Genomic DNA, 20,660 nt, shown 5'->3' with positions numbered 1-20,660 from the left:
CAATACCAAGAACCTGTCAGAACAGGAGCGTGTGCTGGGGGGGTGGGCAGGAATAGGAGCTGTGGGTGGAGGGGTGAGGCAGAGGCTCACGGGAAGCTGGAGGTGTTTGCAAAGTTTTGCATTTATTTCACTCATCAGAAAAAATGGGGGGGGGAACAAATAAATGACGGTGTGAACTTAGGGCAAATCTGGCAGTGAAGCAAGGCTTCCTGGAATAGCAAGGTGAGAGCAGGCTGTGAGTGGCTTGGCTGAGAGACAAAAGCTTGAGAATCTCTGAGGGCTGGAAATCAAGTAGTATGGGAAGCAAATATTTGTGTCCCCTGAGTGGAACTGCAGGTAATGGGTCTCTTCTAGCCTTTGCAAGCTCCTCTTCTGCTCTTCAGGAACAGAAATGCCCTCTCACTCACAAGGATGCCCTGCCTTTCCCCCTTCCCCCCATAGATTTTTAACTACTCTTCTGGGAAAGGTACAGAAGGCCTAAATAGCTGCCACCTTGTCCCCACTCTGTTAGTGCTAAGCAACAGTATTTATGTCCCTGAAAAACAAATCATATGATGTCTGCATCACCTCCAGCTCAGTGCAATGTAAAAACCCTTCCAGATATTTTGCTTTGCACCTAGCTTACCACCCTTGTGCATGCACAGTTTTGAAGGTAGCTGGTGCTCTTGATGTCCTCCTGAATATTTGTGTAAAATCCTATAAAATGGGGGAGAAGGGGAAGTTCTTTTTGCTGTATGAGGAAATTTGCAGCATGCAGATTGGGTTTTATTCACACCAGTCTCTACAGAGCTGTGAGCTGGCCTCGTTCCTGAGCCTAGCCTGTTGCTCAGGCTGTCCTGATGTCTACCTGTAGCAGATGACAAACGGGCCCTGGAGCACACCAAGACTTGCTGGTGTACCCTGGAAAGGTGTGTGGCAGCCCTGCAAGCTGTAGGGGAGAGGACAGCTGAGGGGCAGCTCTAGCTATGGCTAAGCTTTGCTGCAAGGGAAAGCAGTGGCTCCTGAGCTCACCTTTCCTCGTGACTTTTGGCTTCTCCTCTCTGCTACCTGAGCATCTGTATGCAGCCACCTATTGAATGAGATGTGCAGTCTGCCCCTGGAAGCAGGTGCCAACACTCTGGGGCTTTTGGGGGCTGTCCCAACCACGTCCAGTCCATTCCTTCCCTTCTATCTTTGTGCCATTGCTAGTAAAAAGAGATGATTTTAATTTCTCTGGTTTTGTCTGGCTGGCATTCAGTCCCGTCAATCCTTCCAAAGCTAGCTAGTTGGGGAAGGAGCTTATTGCACAGACTAGGGAAGGAGATCTTCAAAATCTTCCATTTCCCCAATCTAACACACGTATCACGTTTATACCCTCGTTCGTATGCACCAGGCTCCAGGGCAGAAGTAGTTCTGCCAGTACCTGTAGCACTGGTTAGCAAAACTTTCAGTGTGGGCTGTGTTGTTACTGACAATAATGACGCATACTGTAAGCAGCAATCTGAATTTTAATAACCCCACAGTTGAACATTCATCCTATCCAGTGGTTAGCGTGCTGTGGGTAAACGTGAAATCAGGTCACGTTTCTGAAATAATTTCTTATTTTATAATTTTACTTGTTCCTCAAAATGGGACTTTGTTGGTGTTTTAATTATTTTTTACAGTCTTTATATACAACATTAAGAACAAAAAGGCAATTCAAGAGCAGCCAAGCACTGATTGTTTAGGTGACGTAGGAATCTGATTCTGACTTCTTTTTCTGACTTCTGCTTTTAAGCAGAAGGTGAGCTGCCCTCACACTAGACATGCCAACTATAGATCTGTCTGCCCCTATCTGGAGCTTGGGGGACCCACTTCCATCATCTAAAGCAGTGTCAGTGGCAAAGGTGCAGATGAGGCTTCATTGCTCCACTCTGCCATAGTCCTCCTTTGGGAATTTGGGATGGTGAGGATGAATGTTAGAGGTACTGAGGTGCTCAGCATGTTTCAGGGATGAGGCACCTCAGCAACCAACTCATTTTTCTGTTTTTTAGACACTGTAAAGCCTCAATGATCGTCAAGTCTTTGTTTTATCAAAAATAGCATTTTTCTGTAGCGAAGGCCATTTCTTTCTGGTGTATCGAATCCTGTAAATGGTGTCTGAAAGTAAGCCCTTTTGAAAGGCCTGCCATTTCAGTTTAGGGTGACACGTTGTGGAGAATTTACCCAGGGTATTCCAAAGGTTAATTATCTAGGCTTTCAAAATATTTTCTCTTATTTCCCATTAGAATTTCTTTAATTTCGTCTTAATCTTTAGGGCTGGTAGCTAAACTGAGGGTTAAGATTGCTTTCAGCAATGATGGCGTTCTGTTCGCAGATGCTTGCTGTCTGAAACTCATCAGTCTGAGATGAGGTAGGGTGTCCTACACAATAAAGACCACAGCCTTTGGACATCTGCTGTTGTCCCAGTTTCTCTGTGTCTGGGACTGGCATCTCTTTCTAGCACCTTCTGCCCCTGTTGCTCTTTGCTAGCTGTGGCGCCGGTCAGATTCTTCTACAGAGGTAGGGACTGCCTGTCTTTCAGGGGAAGACTGTTTTGTGCTCTGTGTATGAGCACTGTAATGCATGGCCAGAAATAATTCATCTCCCAAGATGAGGTTTGGAAGTGGTTCTGCTGTATTCTGCAAAGTGCTGTAATCTGCCAGTTTGCAGTGGTGACATCTTCAGAGAACTGGGGAAGCACAATTTTTCACTGGATTGCTTCAGAAAAGATGGAAAAATACCAAGACTATCTGAAGAACACTTTCAAAACAACTTTGGGTATCTCAGTCACTCCTGACTTCTGGGAGGGAAAACTCGTGGCCATGGCAGTGGGCTTACAGGACCCACTCTGCGTTGTGGCTGCTGGGGTTTCCCGGTTCGTTTACAGATGTCGGGGAAGTTTGGTTTTTCATGGGAAAGCTGTAAATGAAGGAAAGGACAGCTAATATCACAGCCAGTTAATGCAGATTTATAAAATGTCTTATTCCTGTGCATTGTTTTGTGTTTTCTTATAGTTTTTAATACACACATAGTTACAAATTTAATTAAATGTCCGATTTATACCAGTAATTTCTCTTTTCCTAATCTGCTGGTTAGGATATACATTCTATTTTGCTTGTCAATGAAATTTACTTCCAAAAAGAACTTAGTTTCATAATTATAGATCTCTCTGATTGTAGAGATATACTAACATCTGGAAGAGGAATTAGTTTCTCTAGGTCATCACATTATTTTTAATGCTATCTTTTAATTTTGAACTGTTACGATAAACGTGCTTATTATGAGAGAAATAGTCTTTGTCTCCAAAAGAGGTATATGCAGTAACCAAGGCAGTGTGGCAAGGGAGTCAGGAAGTAGGATATAAAGCTGAAGTAATATCAATGTCTCTTATTTAATATACCTGTGGCAAAAACTGAAATCAGGCGTACTTAAACAAGAGCTTTGGCAAGCACTCTCAAAACACTTTCACTGTGGAGCGTATAAAGTAGAACTTCTCTAATAACTCCAAGCTTGAAATTGCTGGTGATAAACGTTAATGAAGTTAATAAATGCTGACAGTAGTTCTGCTTTAAGGAAATTGCATGTGGACGTTTGTAATCAGTAACTTGTGTCCCTCTGTGACCAGCCCTGGAGATGGATGGTTCTTCTGAGCTAGCACAGAGATTTCCTGGAAATATTTATACGTGACCAGAAATGGCCAGCATTTAAGAGAGCAATTTAATGTCCAAGCAGAATTTTTTGGGTGGTTCTTCTCCTGTGGTCTTGGAATCATCAGCACCTGTTGTGGTTGCAGTTTCTCTCTGTCTTTGTTGCAGAAGTATTTTCAAACTGAATCATCCATTTGAAATGCAAAAGCCACTTTCACGCAAGTGGGTAGATACGGTGTTTATTTTTCCATGTTGTTATCTGAATGCTGGTGGTCCTCTAATGGTTTCCCACGGTCTTGTTTGGGAGCCTATGAGAATGTTTTCCTCCATGGTTCTCTAGGAAAGCAAACCCGGAGCAGCAGCACGGAGGAGGCGATTTTTGTTAACAAAACTCCCTTGCAAGTGCCGTGCCACTAACGGCATGGTACCCAGGGCAGGGCACTGCAGCGCAGCCCCTCGCACCTGGCTGAGGCCAGCATCAGTCCCCAGACTGAACCTCGCAGTGGAGAATAGTGTCCTCCAGCCTGTGGGCTGCTTCTCCTTTGCTTTTGGCAGGAGCCCAATGAGTGCTGCACTCGTTGCTGAGGAGCATGGAGAGCTATGGGAGGCAGAGGGCATGGGCTGGAGAAGAACAAAGGCTGTTTTTAAGCGTCCGGTGAGCAAAGACCTGGGTGGTTCTGGCTTGTTCCATCTCAACAACTGCAGGAGATCTGAGAGAAAGCAGTGCAAACAGCTGAAGGAGCTTGTTGCTAAAAAGCCCCTGCAGGCCCCAGAAGGCTGCGGCTGTGAAAAGGAGCCCAAAGAAGGTCAAGGAGCCAATGTCTCCCCAAAGTTGGCATGATGGCAGAGCCATGCTACTGGTAAAGCAACAAAGCCAAAGGCAGCTGAGTTGAAAATAGCAAAGGCTCGGGAAAGCTGCTCTAAACAAGAATTAATGTTACCAGGAGAAATATGGGGTGTCTACACATTCAAATAAACCAAATCTTTCCTTTCTGCATGTGCTTTCAGGCTCTTTCAGCTGGAGAAATCAACAGGCAAAGGGTTCTACTAAAATGAAGCAGCTGAAAGCTGCCTGGCTTTCTTAGAGCAGGCCAGCGTTGAAATATGCCTGTTTCCTCATTAAGGACTGAAGTAGCACAAGCTTTGCTTCTGTGAAGAGGCACAGTGTTTTGTTATATTGAAGAGCAATTCACGTCTTGTGTGCAACAAAAATGCTATCTGACAAATCAGCCCATGTCTCTCAGGGACTCTGGGGATGTTTCCACAGAAGTTGCTCTAACCCAGCTCTTCATTTTTACACCTGTTTGCAGCCTCTCTTCCTACTTCCTGCAGATGCAAATCAGCCTAGCATGAAGGAAGACCAACAGCGACAAAGATCTTCATAAAAACTCCACAGCTTTGCACAAACCATCTATTACTTTGTACCCCAGTTTGGTTGATATATCCAAGGAAGGGTTTATGCCCTTATGTGTAAGCATGCCTGGTTTAGGCTCCTGGAAAAGGCCATTACTTTACTAAAGAGAACCTGACCTGCCTGCCAGGTTGCATTGCTTTTAGATATTCCTGCTTATGCCAAGAACATGCAAAATGTCTTGTAAAAATTGGAAGACTGGTAATTTTCCTGGTAATGTCTTTCATTTGCACCTGTTGGTAAAATCAAGTCAATTCTTCTTTGTGAATTTTGTTAAGCTTTTTAGATTTGCAGGAGAGATTCAAGAGCAGATCTCTCAAGTGAAATAACCTAGCCGCTGTGGGAGCGCCTTGGGCAGTAAGGCCTTGTTTCTGTACAGTTGTGCCATGAAAAGAACAGGGATCTCAGGGAGTTGGGAGCACCTGCTGAAGCAAGGTAATAAGGATTTTCTCTGGTGAATAGCAAGGGAAGTTCATGCTGCAGTCTGAGGGAGTCATATGTGTGTGTTCTGTAGCAACTAATCTCTCATTTTCACAAACCTTGGAACTGTGTATCTTTAAGACCTCTCCTGCTGTGTTGGATTTTAAATGAAATTGCCAAGGGATTTCAAAACTAGATTGATGGGAGGGGGGAAGCAGTGGCAGCAGAGATGCATACGGCTCAAGAAGCATGGATGAAAGCCTTTCCCATGTGACTTTATACCAACAAAACACAGTAGGAGTCCACAATCTGAAAGCCATGCAGGGACGTTTGGGTCATTTAGTAATTCACTGCTTTTGCTTTTCATCTGCAGGTTGGATTATTGGTTTAGTTGTTGTTCAGAGCCATATGGCTGTCTCCAGATTATTTAAAAGTTTAGAATTCTTAAGTTTTGTAGCACACAAATGCTAAAGGCTAGAATTTTGGGGTAAATAATATGGTGTTACAGAAGATAATGTGCTCCAGCTGTTTGGTTATTGTTTTTGCCAGTGCTGGAAGACCTCAGAGGATCCCTGGGAAACTGCATCCTGAGGATTTGGTTACTAGTCATAGCACCCTGTGGGGGAGATGGAGCTGAAATGACTTCTTGTGTGTCAGCTCCATTGCTGTCATTTATGTTTTAAAAATAAGCAACAGAAATTCATTTTACTGGGCTACAAACCCAATAAATTTAAATTCTTTAAGTCCTCAGAACAAAAAGTTGAGAATCAAAATAGCTTAGAAAAATGTTGATATGATTTCTTTTGTTTTGGTAGGATCTCATCTCCTTAGTTCTGGAGGAAGAATCTCAGAAACATGAGGAGAAGAATTCAGGCCTCTGCTTCCCAGCTGCTGTCCCACATCCTGTTATCCTGGAGATTGGCTGTGGCTCTGGAGCAATTGCTCTGAGTCTCCTGTGCAAACTGCCTCAGGTGAGCTTTATTTTAGTGCCCATGGTACAAGAGATGTCTGTATTACAGGACAGTCCCACTCCACCAGACTTCATTGAGACTTCCCAGGCAAACTTCTTTGACTTGATGGGACTTAGCTGCTGCTTTAGCAGCTAAGGTCTTTGACAATCAGACTGTGTAAGTTCATGCTGGGTAGAGGGAGGGTATTTAGGAATTGCTCTCCTTAACTGTCTGAAGGAGTAACAAAGGTAGTCAGAATGAAAGAAGCAAATGTGCTCATTCTTCAGCTGTCACAGCTCACTATTAATCACCTTATCTTGAAGCTGTGGTGTTAAACTAATATCCTGGGTTGTGGACAAGATTGACTGAGGCGTGAGCATACACTCTATTAGTCAAACATGTGGGACAGTCATCTTTAAAATCACCTTGCTGTGAATCAATAGACCTCATCTCTAAGAGTCCGAAGAGACCAAATGAATATGGGAGAGGGATTCCCACGGAAGTATCAGTAGTTAGGATCAATATGACAAGCAGATGTCACACTGCCACAACTGCCAAACCACTTTTTAAAAGCCTTGTGTTGCGTGATAACAACCCCCACCTTTTGGACAGAATGGAAAGAGCAGGAAGGAAACTGAGATCTGGCTGACCAAAGCCCTTCTTGCCCCTGATCATTATGGCATGAGTCAAGGTTAGTGAGATACTGTTGGTAAACGAGAAAAAAAAAAAGAGAAATGAAGCCAAGATCTCATCACACACAGATTTCAGCAAGTCCCTTCTTGTGAGCAAGAAGCGCTGTGGCCAGCTCTTCCTCTCAGAGAGAAGAGTGTGAGGCATGGTGTGTTAGAGTTATGGAGGTCAATGCCTGTGTTCCTCCTCCCATTGACCTGATAAGGTTAATACTTGGGCTTCATGACTTCCAAGTATAGTTACTCCGATTTCCTGAGCTGTGCTTCATGCCCTTTTCCTTTCCTGTCAAGTTAAACAACTGTGCCAGTCTGTCCCTGTAACTGATAATAGTCCTTTCCCTGCTGGCTAACACAAACTGCTGTGCCCGGAGACATACAGAGCCTTGACTGAAGAGAGTGAACAGTAGCCACACTGACACCTAAGTCGAGTTTACATTGTGTGTGATCTCTTTCAGTGCTTGAGGCAGAATTTGGCAGTAGGGTATCAAGGAAAAACACCAGCAGCTTTTCATTTATGGTTTCAGGTGTGTCCTTTACCTTAAGGGTCTGCTTTGTGCGTGGGGGTGCCGGTCTCAGGCTGTGAAATGAATCCCCCTAGGAGTGATGGTTGATCGCACCACATACCTCCGTCATCTCCAGATGCAAAGTAATTTCTTTGAGCATGTTTCCTCTGTGTAAATACTTAGCCACATCTATGTTTAAAAAACAAAGCAAAGCAAAAACAAGTCAGGCCTTTGCCTGCACTTTTCCTAAGGCGGGATGGAAGGACAAACATATCTCTAACCATCCTATCACAGGCTGTTACACCGGAGGACTCGCAAATACTTGACACGCTGTCAAGTACAAGCAGTCAATACGTATGGTGAATGTAGTGTAAGCACTGTGAGGACTGCAGTGGTGTAAGTAGGCAAAAAGTGTCTGCCCAACATATGGAAAATGCCAGAACCTCTATCCAAGCTGTTGTGTTAATGCTGGGAGGGATTCCATCCACACTAGAGAAGAGAAGCCTAGGATGTGATCTTCTTTAACCTGTGCCCACCTCAGCCTTTGGCTCGCTGAAGCGTTGAGTCTCACACTGCTTAGGAGCTATGAACCTATCAAGAGATGTGAGTCAGCGTGACTCGGTTCTTGTGAGCTGAGCTGGTTTGGTCAGAAGCCTGTCTGTTTTGGTAGAATGCTGGCAGTGTTGCAGATTGCCTTCTGTCATGTTAGTTGCCGTACCAGAAGTGAATTGTGATTCCATCAGTGCCCTGAGAGGCATTCATCATGAGCTGTTCCTTTTAGGAGCTGAGAGGGAAGAGTCAATTGGCAAGTTTTATCTTGCATGTCTTTTCTGGCAGAGCTTGTCTGTTCAGGAACCCTGATGTTGTAATACTTTTGTTTGTTGTTGTTTTTCTGTCCTAGAGCTGCGTGATAGCTGTGGATAAAGAGGAGGCTGCTGTGGATCTCACCAAGGAGAATGTGCATAGGTATGAGTGCACGTATTACCTATTTTTTGTAAATCATTGCTTGAGGAACACCAGGAGTCATCAATATTTGGATGTATTTATCACCACTAGAAACTAGGGAATTTTTAATTGTTTGAGCTCCCAAAGTGTGTAAGAATTTGGGAAAAAAAAAGTTTATATTTACCAGGATTTTTTTTCCTCTCACTTGTGAATGCGGTTTGCACAGACAGCAGCCTGAATGCTGTCTTCCAAGGGTTTTCAAAGTGTTTCATGGTCACTACTCTTGTTCTTTTCTATAGACTTCGTAAGCTTAGGCAGCAGGTAGTAAGAATGTATATGTCACTTAACAGGTTAAGGACAGGTATAGCCTGAATCTTACTCTGTCTGGCTACCTACATCATTACTGCCGTGCTTGCTTCTCTCATTGCCCCTCTGGATATAAGCTTTCACACTTCACTTCGTTTTGGTTTGGTATCCCTCAGTGTCCTCCTTGCAGTCTGGGGTTTGCTGAGGACAGAGCTGCTGAGTCCTTGTGCCTGAAGGCAGAGCAGCTCTCAGGAAAACCTTGTCCTTCCTAGCAGCTCTGCTTCCTCAGCTGGTTCTGCTCGACCCCGGCTCTTCTGGATTGTCATGAGCATAGTGAGCACCAGAGGTAAATCTCAGGATGATTTTGAGTCTAGGAGCCCAGTCTTTGTAGACACTGTGAAGCACACAGAGCTCTAGTATGTATTCATATCCTCTGAAACCTCTGGGCCCTGGGCATGAGTTAGAGCAGTCTGGGGAGGGATTCCTGTTGCTACCTCTTGTGGGGTCTCTTATAGCCGCGAGTTGTAAAAATGATGCTCGTTAACTGACATTACTGTTCTCAGGGCCCACATACCCTTTCTGCTGCCAGCACAGGGGTTACAGAGACAGGCTACTCCTGTTTCTGGCTGCGCTGAGTGGCATCTCTCCACTTCTTGCAACCCGGTCCCAGATCTTATGAGAGTCTGAAGTGATGGGTAGAAACACAAACCCTTCCTGCACTTTTACCTCATCAGTAGCCTATGCCTCCTATTCCAGCTATGGGGAACAGGCAGTAGAGATTTCCTCCTGATGTGTGAGTATCAAACCAAGTTCTCTTGCAGTTTTACAGAAACATAATAAAAGCAAGCAAGATCTTTGCCTCCTTGGTAGAGTAGCACTCTGGCATGTGGGAAAAATTGTCGTATTATCCTTGCTGGTTGGCTCAAGAATGGCTATGGGGAGTGTAAATGCATTGCCAGAGAACCTCATGTTTCTTCATGGATATTTTCATTAAGGGATCTTGTCCGTGGTGCCCTGTAGCTCTTGGGAGAGAAGCCAGTAGGATAAGCTGTATTACTGCCTGACTAAAGCCAGCTTGGTTCTTGCCTTCTTTTCAGAGCTCCCTTATCACAGCTCTGTTCCCTGGGGGGAGGATGCCTAGGTGAGTCTTGGCTGCACCAAATCAATAGCAGTGCCAGATTACTCATCCGTGCACACTGCAGATAGATGCAGGAATCTCTCCTTTTCTTGATGCCTGTGTGTGGTGACCAGGCAGTACCATAGGCCCTCAGCAAAGGCAAACACTATTTGAGTATAAGGGCTTTCCTGCAGCATGCTCTGTGAACCCCATCAGGTAGCCCCTAGAGCGTTACACTAAAGAGCTGGAAATAAGAATCTGCCTTTGTGGTGGGTCTCTCCTGGAAGGAAAGAGCATACTGGGAAGAGCTCCAGTTTTGTCGGAGGTTTCTCTAGACACTTGCTGCGGCAGGGGACAGGGCAGATCCTGTCTGCCACAGTGTGCTGTTGGTGGTCAGGGAATGGCACCTCCTGTAGGAGGCTTGGAGTCTTTCTCCATCAGCAGTTCTTGACCAACCTTGTCTCTCTGGCTCTGCAAAGTACCTTCTCTGTTGTTGCTCAAATGTCTTCTCAAAAGCCAGAGGCAAAGCTCGTGCAAAGAGGTATCGTGATGGGTGGATCATATAGCTGAGGAATTAGGGCTTATGTTCCTCCCTTGCTGTCTCATGCTCTCTGCTTCTGTGCCCTCTCCTCTAATATTAGGCTGTAACCAAGTACCAAGGCAGTTTTTAAACTGGCATCTCTTTACTGCCCCAGGAGCATCAAGGGAGCTTTTCCTAGGATCCCAGAGGTTTAGGGGGATCTCTGCCTACTTCCCCCTAGCAGGGAGTGTAATCTGGAGCGAGCTGGGAGGTAGGGATGGATTGCGCCAGGTTGAGCCAGCCTGGAGTATCATGCAACAGCAGCCTGGCTGTCTCAGGCTGTTCTACTTGGGATTGAGTCAGCAAATAAGAGAGATCAGAATCTTGGCCAAGATTTCTCCCTAAGAAGTACCAAGGTGTTTAAAGACACGTTTCTTAAAAATAACAAACCACTCTGCTTACTTGTCACAGGTAAAGGGAGAGGTATTTGTGTATTCTTGTACCTTTGGGGACTCTGCTGGTGGGTATCCTGGGGAGGTCTGGTTACAGATGAAAGGCACTGAGCAAAACATTTCCTGATTAATGTGCACAGACATGTCAGGGATGAGAAGGATCAAGAGTTAGAGAGTCACGTCTGAGAAAACCTAGTGTGCTTTAAATACATTTTACTGAACAGTCTGTGCATGTCCCTAAAGGGGACAGCTCCCCTCCTTACAACTACCTCAAAGAAGGCTGTAGTGGGGTAAGGGTTTGTCTCTTTTCCCAAGCGACAAGTGATAGGACTATAGGGAATGGCCTCAAGTTGTGCCAGGGGAGGTTTAGGTTGGATATGAGGAGAAATTTCTTCTTCACTAAAAGGGTTGCGAGGCATTGGAACAAGCTGCCTAGGGAAGTGGTTGAGTCAACATCCCTGGAGGTATTTCAAAGACGTGTAGATGTGGTGCTTAAGGACATGGTTTAGTGGTAGATATGGCAGTGATAGGTTAATGGGTGGACTTGATGATCTTAGAGGACTTTTCCAGCCTACATGGTTCTATAGAGTCTATAAAGGAGTCCCTTCTCCTGGTCTACATCTGGCACAGGGGTTCAGCTGCACTGCATGTGCTGGCTTCTTGGTGCAGCATGCAGTAAAATCTCATCACCTTCTCACACTCATGTGGGATGAAACGTGACTCTATAAAGATGCCTAAAAAAATACACTCAGATGACAGAACACTGTTAAGATCCCAACTGTAAAAAAAAAATAATAAAAAATGGCTGGAGAAAGAATGTGACAAACATGAGCCTGTTGACTTCACTTACAATATCAAGTTTATATATGTGATGCTTTTAATTGTGTTTTTCAGTGGGGTATTATATACACGCATATGATAAAAGGTGTGATTATTTAGTGGTCTGTTTATTAAATATGCTGTTCGTGAATCCACACAGATGATCTTTGTAATCTTCTTTCTATTTCACATCTGAAATTCTTTCTACAGGCTGCAACTCCAGGACAGGATCCACATCCTCCACCACAACGTTTCATACAGTAATTCTTTTTGATGTTATAATTTTTTGTCCTTCTCCCTTTTTACTTTGCTATTGGGCATGAGAGACATCGGAGGGCCACCCCACTGGGACACGGGTGGGGAGGGTGTTGAAGTAATAGAGGAAAAGGTCAGTAGGAAGTGAGCCCATGAAGCTTTTCCCATTAGAGATTTCCAGGCCAGATTATCAGCTGAGGGAAATCTATGACTTAATCAGAAGATGAATTTTCCCTGATTTTAGGTGTCTAAAGGTTGATTCTGAGCTGGTAGTCCAGGTACTGCCTGCTGTTAGTGGGGAGAGGCATATATACAGAGAGTAACTCATTCCATGCTGACATGGGTGCTCTGGATGGACAGGTATGTGCCTGTCCTTCCACTGATGTTAGAGGGAGCCCAGACATTTAACTTACATTAAGTGTCCAGCCTTTATTCATCTGAAATGAGGTGAACCGAAGCAGAGGATACCTGCTGTTGTTACCCTGGCCTTGGCTGAAACCTCTTAAAACTGCCATTTGATGAGGTTTATCTAGTTAGGTAGTTACACGCTCGGCTGTGCTTGGCTAGGAGCTCCAGAGCCAGGAACTCCAATGTTGCAGATTCATTAATGCACCTCTCTGACACTGTTGGCTTTGATACTGTTACCTCTTGGGAATATGTCTGCACAGTCTTCTACCTGCAAATCTGAGCTCGTGCTGGCTGTACTCCGGCAGTAAGCCAGCTAGCTGCAGTCCTAAAGCCGCATGGCTGTGCCTGGCACCTGCAGGGGTAAGCTCCGTTCTGGGAGCCCGGCCTGAGGACAGAGCAACACTCCCAGGGTTGTGGTGTCTGGTCCAGAGCTGGTACAGATCAGTCCAAACAGCAGCACGAGCATAAGCTGAACCTCGTTGGCAGAAAGGCCACCCTTTAGAAGGTTGATACAGATGAGGGCTTAGCTCTTCTGCTTATTAGAGGTCCTTCTGCAGCTTTGATAAGAGGAGGGATATACATCCTGACAGCTAGCCCAAGCTCTCGCTTAGGTCTGCGTGGTCTATCAAGTTCCAGTTGTTGCTTTAGGTTTAGGTGGGCACAGATCTCTCCGGAGCATCCAGGTCCTGTGTACAGTAAGATATTCCACTAAGCAGGGCTTTGGATATTAAAAAAAAAAAAAAATACTTTGCCTGTTCTTAGCTTTGTGTCATTCTTGTGTTCAGGGTGGGAGAGTGACCAGGCTAGGCTATCCCAAAAAGATACGGGATAAAATTCTACCAGAGAAGCAGAACCAAACACACATGCAGCTGTCTGGAAAGACAGTTTTCTGGATAGGATTTTGGTATTGAGCTTAGAGGAAAGGTTGCTGTGGTTGAGAGATGGTTGATTCTTTTTCTTTCCTAGGTTCTGCCGAACAGCTGCTACTCTGGGGCCCCATGGACTTCATAGTCAGTAACCCCCCATATGTTTTCCATGAAGACATGGCTTCCCTGGATGCAGAGATCCTCTGGTAATCAGATAAATAGATTTTCCTTCTCCCATTCGTTGCTGCAAGGTTTTCTGGCTGCGTCCTTACGTTACACACACACACTTGCACAGAAAGTAGGGAAATGTAGTATACACATACATTCTTACTTGTAGGTGTGTTTATATGTAGTATACAACAGTACAGCATTACTTTGATAATGCTTACAGGTCTGAACCAATATCAAAGTATTTTAAATATTTATGAAAATGGAAGAAGCACACATGTTGAAATTACTAAGTTTCCAATCCAAAACTCTTTTAGAACATTTTTCATGCTAGATTTTTTCATAAGTGGTGTGAGTGTATGAAAGAAAGTATAATTATTCTGGGTAGCTTTTTGTGATTTAAAAAAAAAAGGTGGAAATACTGTGGCCCATTCTTTTCACAAGTCGTCTTTTAAGCAAACAAACCCACACAAACATGAAAAGGCTCTTCTGGAATGTGAAACTGCTTTGTGTGTGCTGGTCTTCCTCCGAATTGATGGTCATGCATGTCAGGACAGAGTCCTATACACACCCCTGTGCAAAATGTGCACAGGAGCAGATTCTGTCCTTGAAAGTGGCAGAGTTCTCTGCATCCTAATTTGCTTTGCTAGGTTAGAAGGCAGTCCAACCTGGCTATTGGCACAGCTGAAATAAAGCAAGTGCTCCATCACTGTACAACCCACTCTTTCCCTGTCCAGCTAGCACAGAGAGAACATACCATGTGTTGGAACTGTGTAACCCTGGCTGCAGTTGACTCAAAATTTTCAGGAAAAGCTCAAGGAATGTATTCTGCTTGTGTTCAATTTGGAGTTTCTCAGCCTAGAGGTGGCAGCCTTCTTACTCCCAGTATTTCTCCTAAAAGCTATGAAAGTGCTCTCACTTGCTGTAGCCAGGCTGGAGTTCAGATGTATTAGTTGCACCTTTCTCCGTGGTGTCAGGCAGTGGCTTAATGGCATGGCTCGTGCCGCGTGAATTGCTGGTAATGTTGTCTTATTCCCAATCCCTAGCTATGAGGACCTTGGTGCACTGGATGGAGGAGCTGATGGGATGAGAGTTATCAAAACAATTCTGGCTCTGGCTCCTTCTCTTCTGAAGGATTCTGGGTAAGTACAGTTCTCTTTTTGAGTTTCATGTCTTCAGTCCATTTCTGTAACTACCATTTTTGTTTCGTACAGGAAGACACAGAGGGAAAATAGTTGTGAAAATGCCATCTAGTAATAGCAGTTTAAAAAAAAAAAAAAGTACATAAGCAAAATCATCTTAAAATCAGCCGTGTTAATACAGGGCCTTCCTTGACTAGTGATGATGTTTCATAGTCATTAGTGAAGTGAGAATCTTTAAAGGTTAAAGCACTAACAGAAGGAAAATGAAAGAGCAACGGAGTAAGAAGGAGCACAAAAAAGGAAGCTTACTTAAGCAGAAAAATTGATGGAGGGAAAAGCAATACAGAGCTCTGTGAGGATGGATGTAGATCTTTATTTCCCTCCCACCCTTTCTTTAGGGGAAACTTATATGTTGTGCCAGGATGCAATGCCGAATATCCTGGGAGAATGATGGTAATCAGCCAGGGATAACTTCTTAAATGTTAGATTTCTTCACTGTGAATTCTTAAGACTGGTTGTTTCTATTTGTTATGTGGGATCCATTTTGTGCCTTAACATGGACAGGCTGATACCCAAATGTCTTGTGTCGGCGCATTCCCATATCCTGTTGAAAATTCCTCACCTTTTGGTTAGCATAGGAGAGGACATTGAAAATCTGCTGTTTTGAGAAGAGGAACAGCAGTATCGAGAGGCATACTGAGAATAATTCATTACTTATGTTTTTTATGACCACAAGAGCAGAAGATGCTCCCCAGGGCTTCTCAGCAACAGACGGGAACCCCATTTCCTGTGGGGATGGTTGTTAGAATTTTTTTCCTACTTCCTTTTTGCTTGTTTTATAAGGTGGAGCTCCTATTCGAGGGGTCCAAGTTTTTTAAGGTCAAGAATGAGAACCACACCCAGCTGGTAATTAGTTTGGTGAATTTATAGGGAGTGTTCAGTGTGGGACGTTTCAGGAATTCCCGGGAGAGTGTCTGGTTGGGGCTTGGCCTCTGTACTTTGCCTGTTAAACTTGGATCCTGCTGCACTGTCAGAGGCTGGAACCCATTTCCGAGGGCCTGTAAGCTAGGGTGATTCTGTCTTCTTGTGGGATCAGAGACTCATAAATGGCAGTGTCACAAAGCCCAGCTGCAGCAAAAGTGGAAATAGCCCTCCAATGTGAAGCCATGTCCTGGTGCGTTATCTGAGGCTGTCTGACAAGTTCCCTCATTCCTGTTGCACTCTCCTTTGTACTGTCCTGTGTGTAGGGCTGTATGGCCTGAATCCTGGTGGTGGTTTCATAACTGATCTATGGAGATATTTACTATGGGGAAAATGTGTATACTGACTTGTGTTTCGACTCTCACTACAGGGACCTAATGTCACCCCGTTTATACAACGAGGTGCTAGTCCAATATTGACTGTTCATGCATTTGCATCATAAAACTTGGTTCTGGCTCTTCCTCAGCAGCCTGCTCCACTTTAAATCTTTGTGGGCCTCAAAAAGACAGAGCTGGTGGTGTTCCCACATAGGGTTCAAAAGGGATCCTTAGGTCTTAGTACCAGGGTTGAACTGCTCACATAGAGGAGTACCATTAAAGTTTCCCTTAAGATCAACGTTTTGTCCCCCTGAAGGAGGCAGTTGGAATCTGCACCTTACATGGACCGCTTCAATCTGGTCTAAGATTGTTGATTTGCAGTGTTTTGACCTTCTCATTTCCTGCACTCATATGAGTCTTCCAGGAAAGAAGACCTTAATTTTTATCATCTTAGCAACCTAAATATGTGCATCTCCCCACTTTCTACTCCTACGTGTGTCCTTTCAGAAGCGTGTTTCTAGAAGTTGATCCCAGACACCCAGATATGGTGGAGAACTGGCTACAGGCACACCCAGACTTACTACTCACCCTTCGTGCTGTTCACAAGGACTTCTGTGGCAAGTGAGTTTGTTTTACCTTCAAAGTTTTGATTCAAGTGTTGATCTGTGTCCTGAGTAGATTGGATTCCTGTACCCTGATATGTTGAGTGGAACACAGCAAGAGAAAGCATGTGAAGCCAGCCTTTAATAAAATCACAAAATCATTAAGGTTGGAAAAGACCTCCAAGATCATCTGGTCTAACCATCCCCCTACTACCAATGTCACCCATTAAACCATGTCCCCACGCACCACGTCCAATCTTTCCTTAAACACCCCCAGGGACAGTGACTCCACCACCTCCCTGGGCAACCCGTCCCAATGCCTGACCGCTCTTTCTGAGAAGAAACGTCTCCTCATTTCCAATCTGAACCTCCCCTGGCACAACTTGAGGCCATTCCCTCTAGTCCTATCACTAGTTACCTGTGAGAAGAGGCCGACCAACAGCTCCCCACACCTTCCTTTCAGGTAGCTGTAGAGAGCAATGAGGTCTGCCCTGAGCCTCCTCTTCTCCAGACTAAACACTCCCAGTGCCCTCAGCCACTCCCCATAGGATCTGTGTCCCAGGCCCTTCACCAGCTTCGTAGCCCTTCTCTGGACACGCTCCAGGGCCTCGATGTCCTTCTTGTAGCGAGGGGCCCAAAGCTGAACACAGCACTCGAGGTGCGGCCTCACCAGAGCAGAGCAGAGGGGGACAATCACCTCCCTGGCCCTGCTGGCTGCACTATTCCTGGCACAAACCAGGATGCCGTTGGCCTTCTTGGCCACCTGGGCACACTGCCGCCTCGTGTCCAGGTGAGCATCAACCAGCACCCCCAGATCCTTTTCCTCTGCACAGCTTTCCAGCCACTCTGCCCCCAGCCTGTAGCACTGCATGGGGTTGTTGTTGCCAAAGTGCAGGACCCGGCACTTGGCCTTGTTGAACCTCAACCCATTGGCCTCTGCCCATCGATCCATCCTGTCCAGGTCCCTCTGCGGGGCCTTCCTACGCTGCGGCAGATCGACACTTCCCCCCAGTTTGGTGTTGTCTGCAAGCTTACTGAGGGTGCACCCAATTCCGTCATCCAAGTCATCAGTAAAGATATTAAAGAGGGTGGGCTCCAAATATCTCCATTTTATGTCCTGAGATAACCTGGCAAGTGTTTGAGTCAGAAATTCTGACACAAGTAAACATTTCTGATAAGGTGACTGGCTCTGGTGAAATTACCACCGTTGGAATGCTTTTATATGATGGAATTGTAACCATATTCTCCCTAGCAAGACTTAAAAGTTCTGCTCATTCTTTTCCCCACAGGCCTAGGTTTCTGCACATCCAAAAACAAAGCAGATGACAACAGTGCTGGAGATAACATTCCTTGCAGTGTGCTTTTTGCTGATGAGACCTGCTGAATGGCTTGTTGAAAACAGCATTGCAAAAGGAATCTTCACTTCGTTTTCCAGTGCATTGATCTCTCCATGCAGTGACAGACTCCTCATTTCCTAATACAGGCTTCATCTTGCATTTCAGAGGTTCAACAGAGCATTTAAGTGTTTCATCTTCTTCAGGGATCTACATGTGACTCTTTAGTTTACTCTGCTAAAGTGACTTGCTAATCTCAGAACCAATATGGAGGAGTTCACAGTTCCAGATATTTCGTTGCAAATTTCAAAGAAATACATTAAAAATACAGTTTCTCAACATGTCAGATCACCCACTTAACCTAGAAGGATTTTTTTTCCTTATTTAACCTTGAGGTAAACTTTGAAAGAATATGACCAGATTAGTTGATCGGTCCAACTCTGGCTTTAGTGGCTCATGAATTTGCAGGTATAATGGGACGTGACTAATCTGCAGGTTTGAAATTCAGCTCTCTTTCAGGTTCCTGATGCTCTGGAGTAGCTTTCCAACAGCAAAGCAGCTTTCATTTCTGAGTCCTGCTGAGTGACATAGTGATATGTCATTTGAAGTATCAGTGCACGTATTACACTGTGACTGCTTAGGAGAGACAAAGTTCTGCAGCTCAGATAAAGTGATTTTGATCACGCCTGGGTTGTGATGGATTTGGTGAAGAGTTTAATCAGGAATCTATGGATCAGTCTGCCCCTTCCTTTGGAATATGCTTGTTTGGAGTAGAAGGGAAAAGCCTTGTGTTTGGACAGTTGTGGGCCACAGCTGATAAAGCATCTCTTCCTATCATACATGTTTTCACTCTGTATTTGTGGCTACATAGGTCACTGGCTCTAGAGGAAGGAGCTCTGTTGGTGTTGGCTAAAACCATCTGAATCTACAGCACCTGACACTTCGTGGATGCTGCCAGAAGGAATCAAACCATGGTATTAAAGACAGTGCTGTATGTACGTTAAACTTAGTCTTACAAGAAATGCTGTGCAATCGTGCTTTCAAATGTGCTAGTGGGTCTGAATAAACATCTGGGATCTGCATATTGCTTCTGATAGTAAAGCTTAAATTCCATGTAACGTTTTTAAATGTGAGGCTACAGAGAAGGCCAGAATCACTACTCCAGTTTCAGAGATGAAGTCAAAAAAAAGTGAGGTGAAAAGACTTACAAAATCTGACAACAGGCTAAGTTTGGAGTAGGACCCAGTCTCTTGACAGCCATGGGAATAACTGAGGTCTGTTTCTTTGTCTGGGAAGAATGACTCAGAGTAGGGCTGCCTGCAACAACACTGAGAGAAGTCCCTGAAATGAACAGTCAAGATCATGACATTATAAATGCTGAAAGGATTAAATCCAAGCTGCTGCCTGTTGCTATTGTTTCTAGTGTTGCAAGTTCCCTTCTTGACCATAGCTAGCCAGAGAAAGAAGGAAAGAAACCAAATCAAAAGACCTGGATCAGTCTGAATGGAAGCACTTGCTGGACCAGTGGAGGTGAGCATGTGGTAGGGGACAGAAATATCCAGACAGTGACTTTTGCGGTCTGGGTGTGCCAGGGATGTGCTATCAGGCCATCTGTGCATGCTGAACTGGGAGTGCATAGCCAGAAAGGGTAGGTACTGCATCAACAAACTTGGCATCTGTTTGGAAGGTGGCAGCAGATTCAGAGGGCTTTGCAAGCCCCTTTCCCTCCTACCTCTGCTGCACTCACTGTCTCCACTCTTTCATTCACTGTAGAACGCTGGAGCCTTCGCCCTGCTTTTTCACAGGTACATCTTTCTGATGTACCAATGCCTGGGTTTCTACTTAGATCCTCTCCTTGCCCTGTGGATTTTTACCGTTCAGCTCACAGACTGACCTTTCACCCCATCCCACCACTCCGCTCACCCCAGGAGTTTGCCTGTAACACTGTACACTCTTTACTTGAAGTTATAAGCCCTCACTGGACTGCACTACCTGCCCTGGTGAATCGTAGTAGAAGAGATGGAGGAAAGGGGAGAAAGGAAAAGGTTCAGTTAAAGTGCACTTGATCCTTGGTTTGGAAATAAAATTTCAGCACAGTTGACCTCTGGCAGCAGCGAGTACAAATTGTAGTCAAAGAGGTATTGTGTTTTTTCATAAATAATAACAATAATGGGTTAGTCTTATTTTTTAGCTCAGTTTGTTGGACTTAGGTCTTTCAATTTGATTCTTAAAACAGTGTACACTGATTTAATCTTGACATTGATATTGTTTCTTTATGAAAAACAGAGCAAAGTAGCACAGGGCGCTTCTGCAGGGTGCTTTTAAAAGCTGGGTAATGTACTGGCTTTATGAGAGCATCAAATGACATCATGTTGCATTCGTCAAGGCGTAGGCTGCTTCCCTGCAGCAGGCCAGAGTTAGGTGCCCCTCTGAGAGCCGGTGGCTGAGCTGCAGAAAGCAGCCTGCCTTTTCTCAGAAGCACTCACTTGTCAGAGCACAGAGCAGGACACTTTCCCTGAGATGGACTCTTGGTCTAGTCCAGTAGGACAAGTGTTAAATTCCTGTATTTATAGCTAAAACAATAATAAAAATGCTTGCATTTCTGTGGGTTTGCACTGCATAGTGGCTACATGTCGCGGGAAATCACATGGTGCTGCAGACCTTCTCATAAAGGCAAGAATGGAGAAAAATTGTTCTTCCTCCCAAGGGGCGGGATTTATTTGTCAGACTCACATCTGAGGGAATGTGCTGGTGTAGTACAGTGTGTTCTTCAGTGCTTTGCACGCATTGGCCCAGGCTCATTTTGGT

General features: G+C 44.8%; 1 protein-coding gene across 5 annotated transcripts in view; it reads left to right on the top strand.

Moving 5' to 3' along the window:
• The window catches only part of HEMK1 (HemK methyltransferase family member 1), a 32,411-nt gene extending 13,477 nt beyond the window's left edge, over positions 1-18,934 (top strand). For all 5 annotated transcript variants that reach the window (XM_067002960.1, XM_048068754.2, XM_067002962.1 and 2 more), the window contains 7 exons: positions 6,294-6,449; positions 8,522-8,586; positions 11,990-12,039; positions 13,409-13,514; positions 14,523-14,618; positions 16,424-16,537; positions 17,808-18,934. In XM_067002960.1, coding sequence (XP_066859061.1) covers positions 6,294-6,449; positions 8,522-8,586; positions 11,990-12,039; positions 13,409-13,514; positions 14,523-14,618; positions 16,424-16,537; positions 17,808-17,844 — 624 coding nt within the window. In that variant the 3' untranslated portion in view covers positions 17,845-18,934. The remainder of the gene's footprint in view (positions 1-6,293; positions 6,450-8,521; positions 8,587-11,989; positions 12,040-13,408; positions 13,515-14,522; positions 14,619-16,423; positions 16,538-17,807) is intronic.
• Positions 18,935-20,660: the final 1,726 nt, after the last annotated feature.

This window comes from Anser cygnoides, chromosome 10 (genome assembly GCF_040182565.1).
Source record: "Anser cygnoides isolate HZ-2024a breed goose chromosome 10, Taihu_goose_T2T_genome, whole genome shotgun sequence".
Lineage (NCBI taxonomy): Eukaryota > Metazoa > Chordata > Aves > Anseriformes > Anatidae > Anser > Anser cygnoides.
The sequence above is the reverse complement of the archived record's forward strand: the minus strand, read 5'-3'. Positions and strand labels throughout refer to the sequence as shown.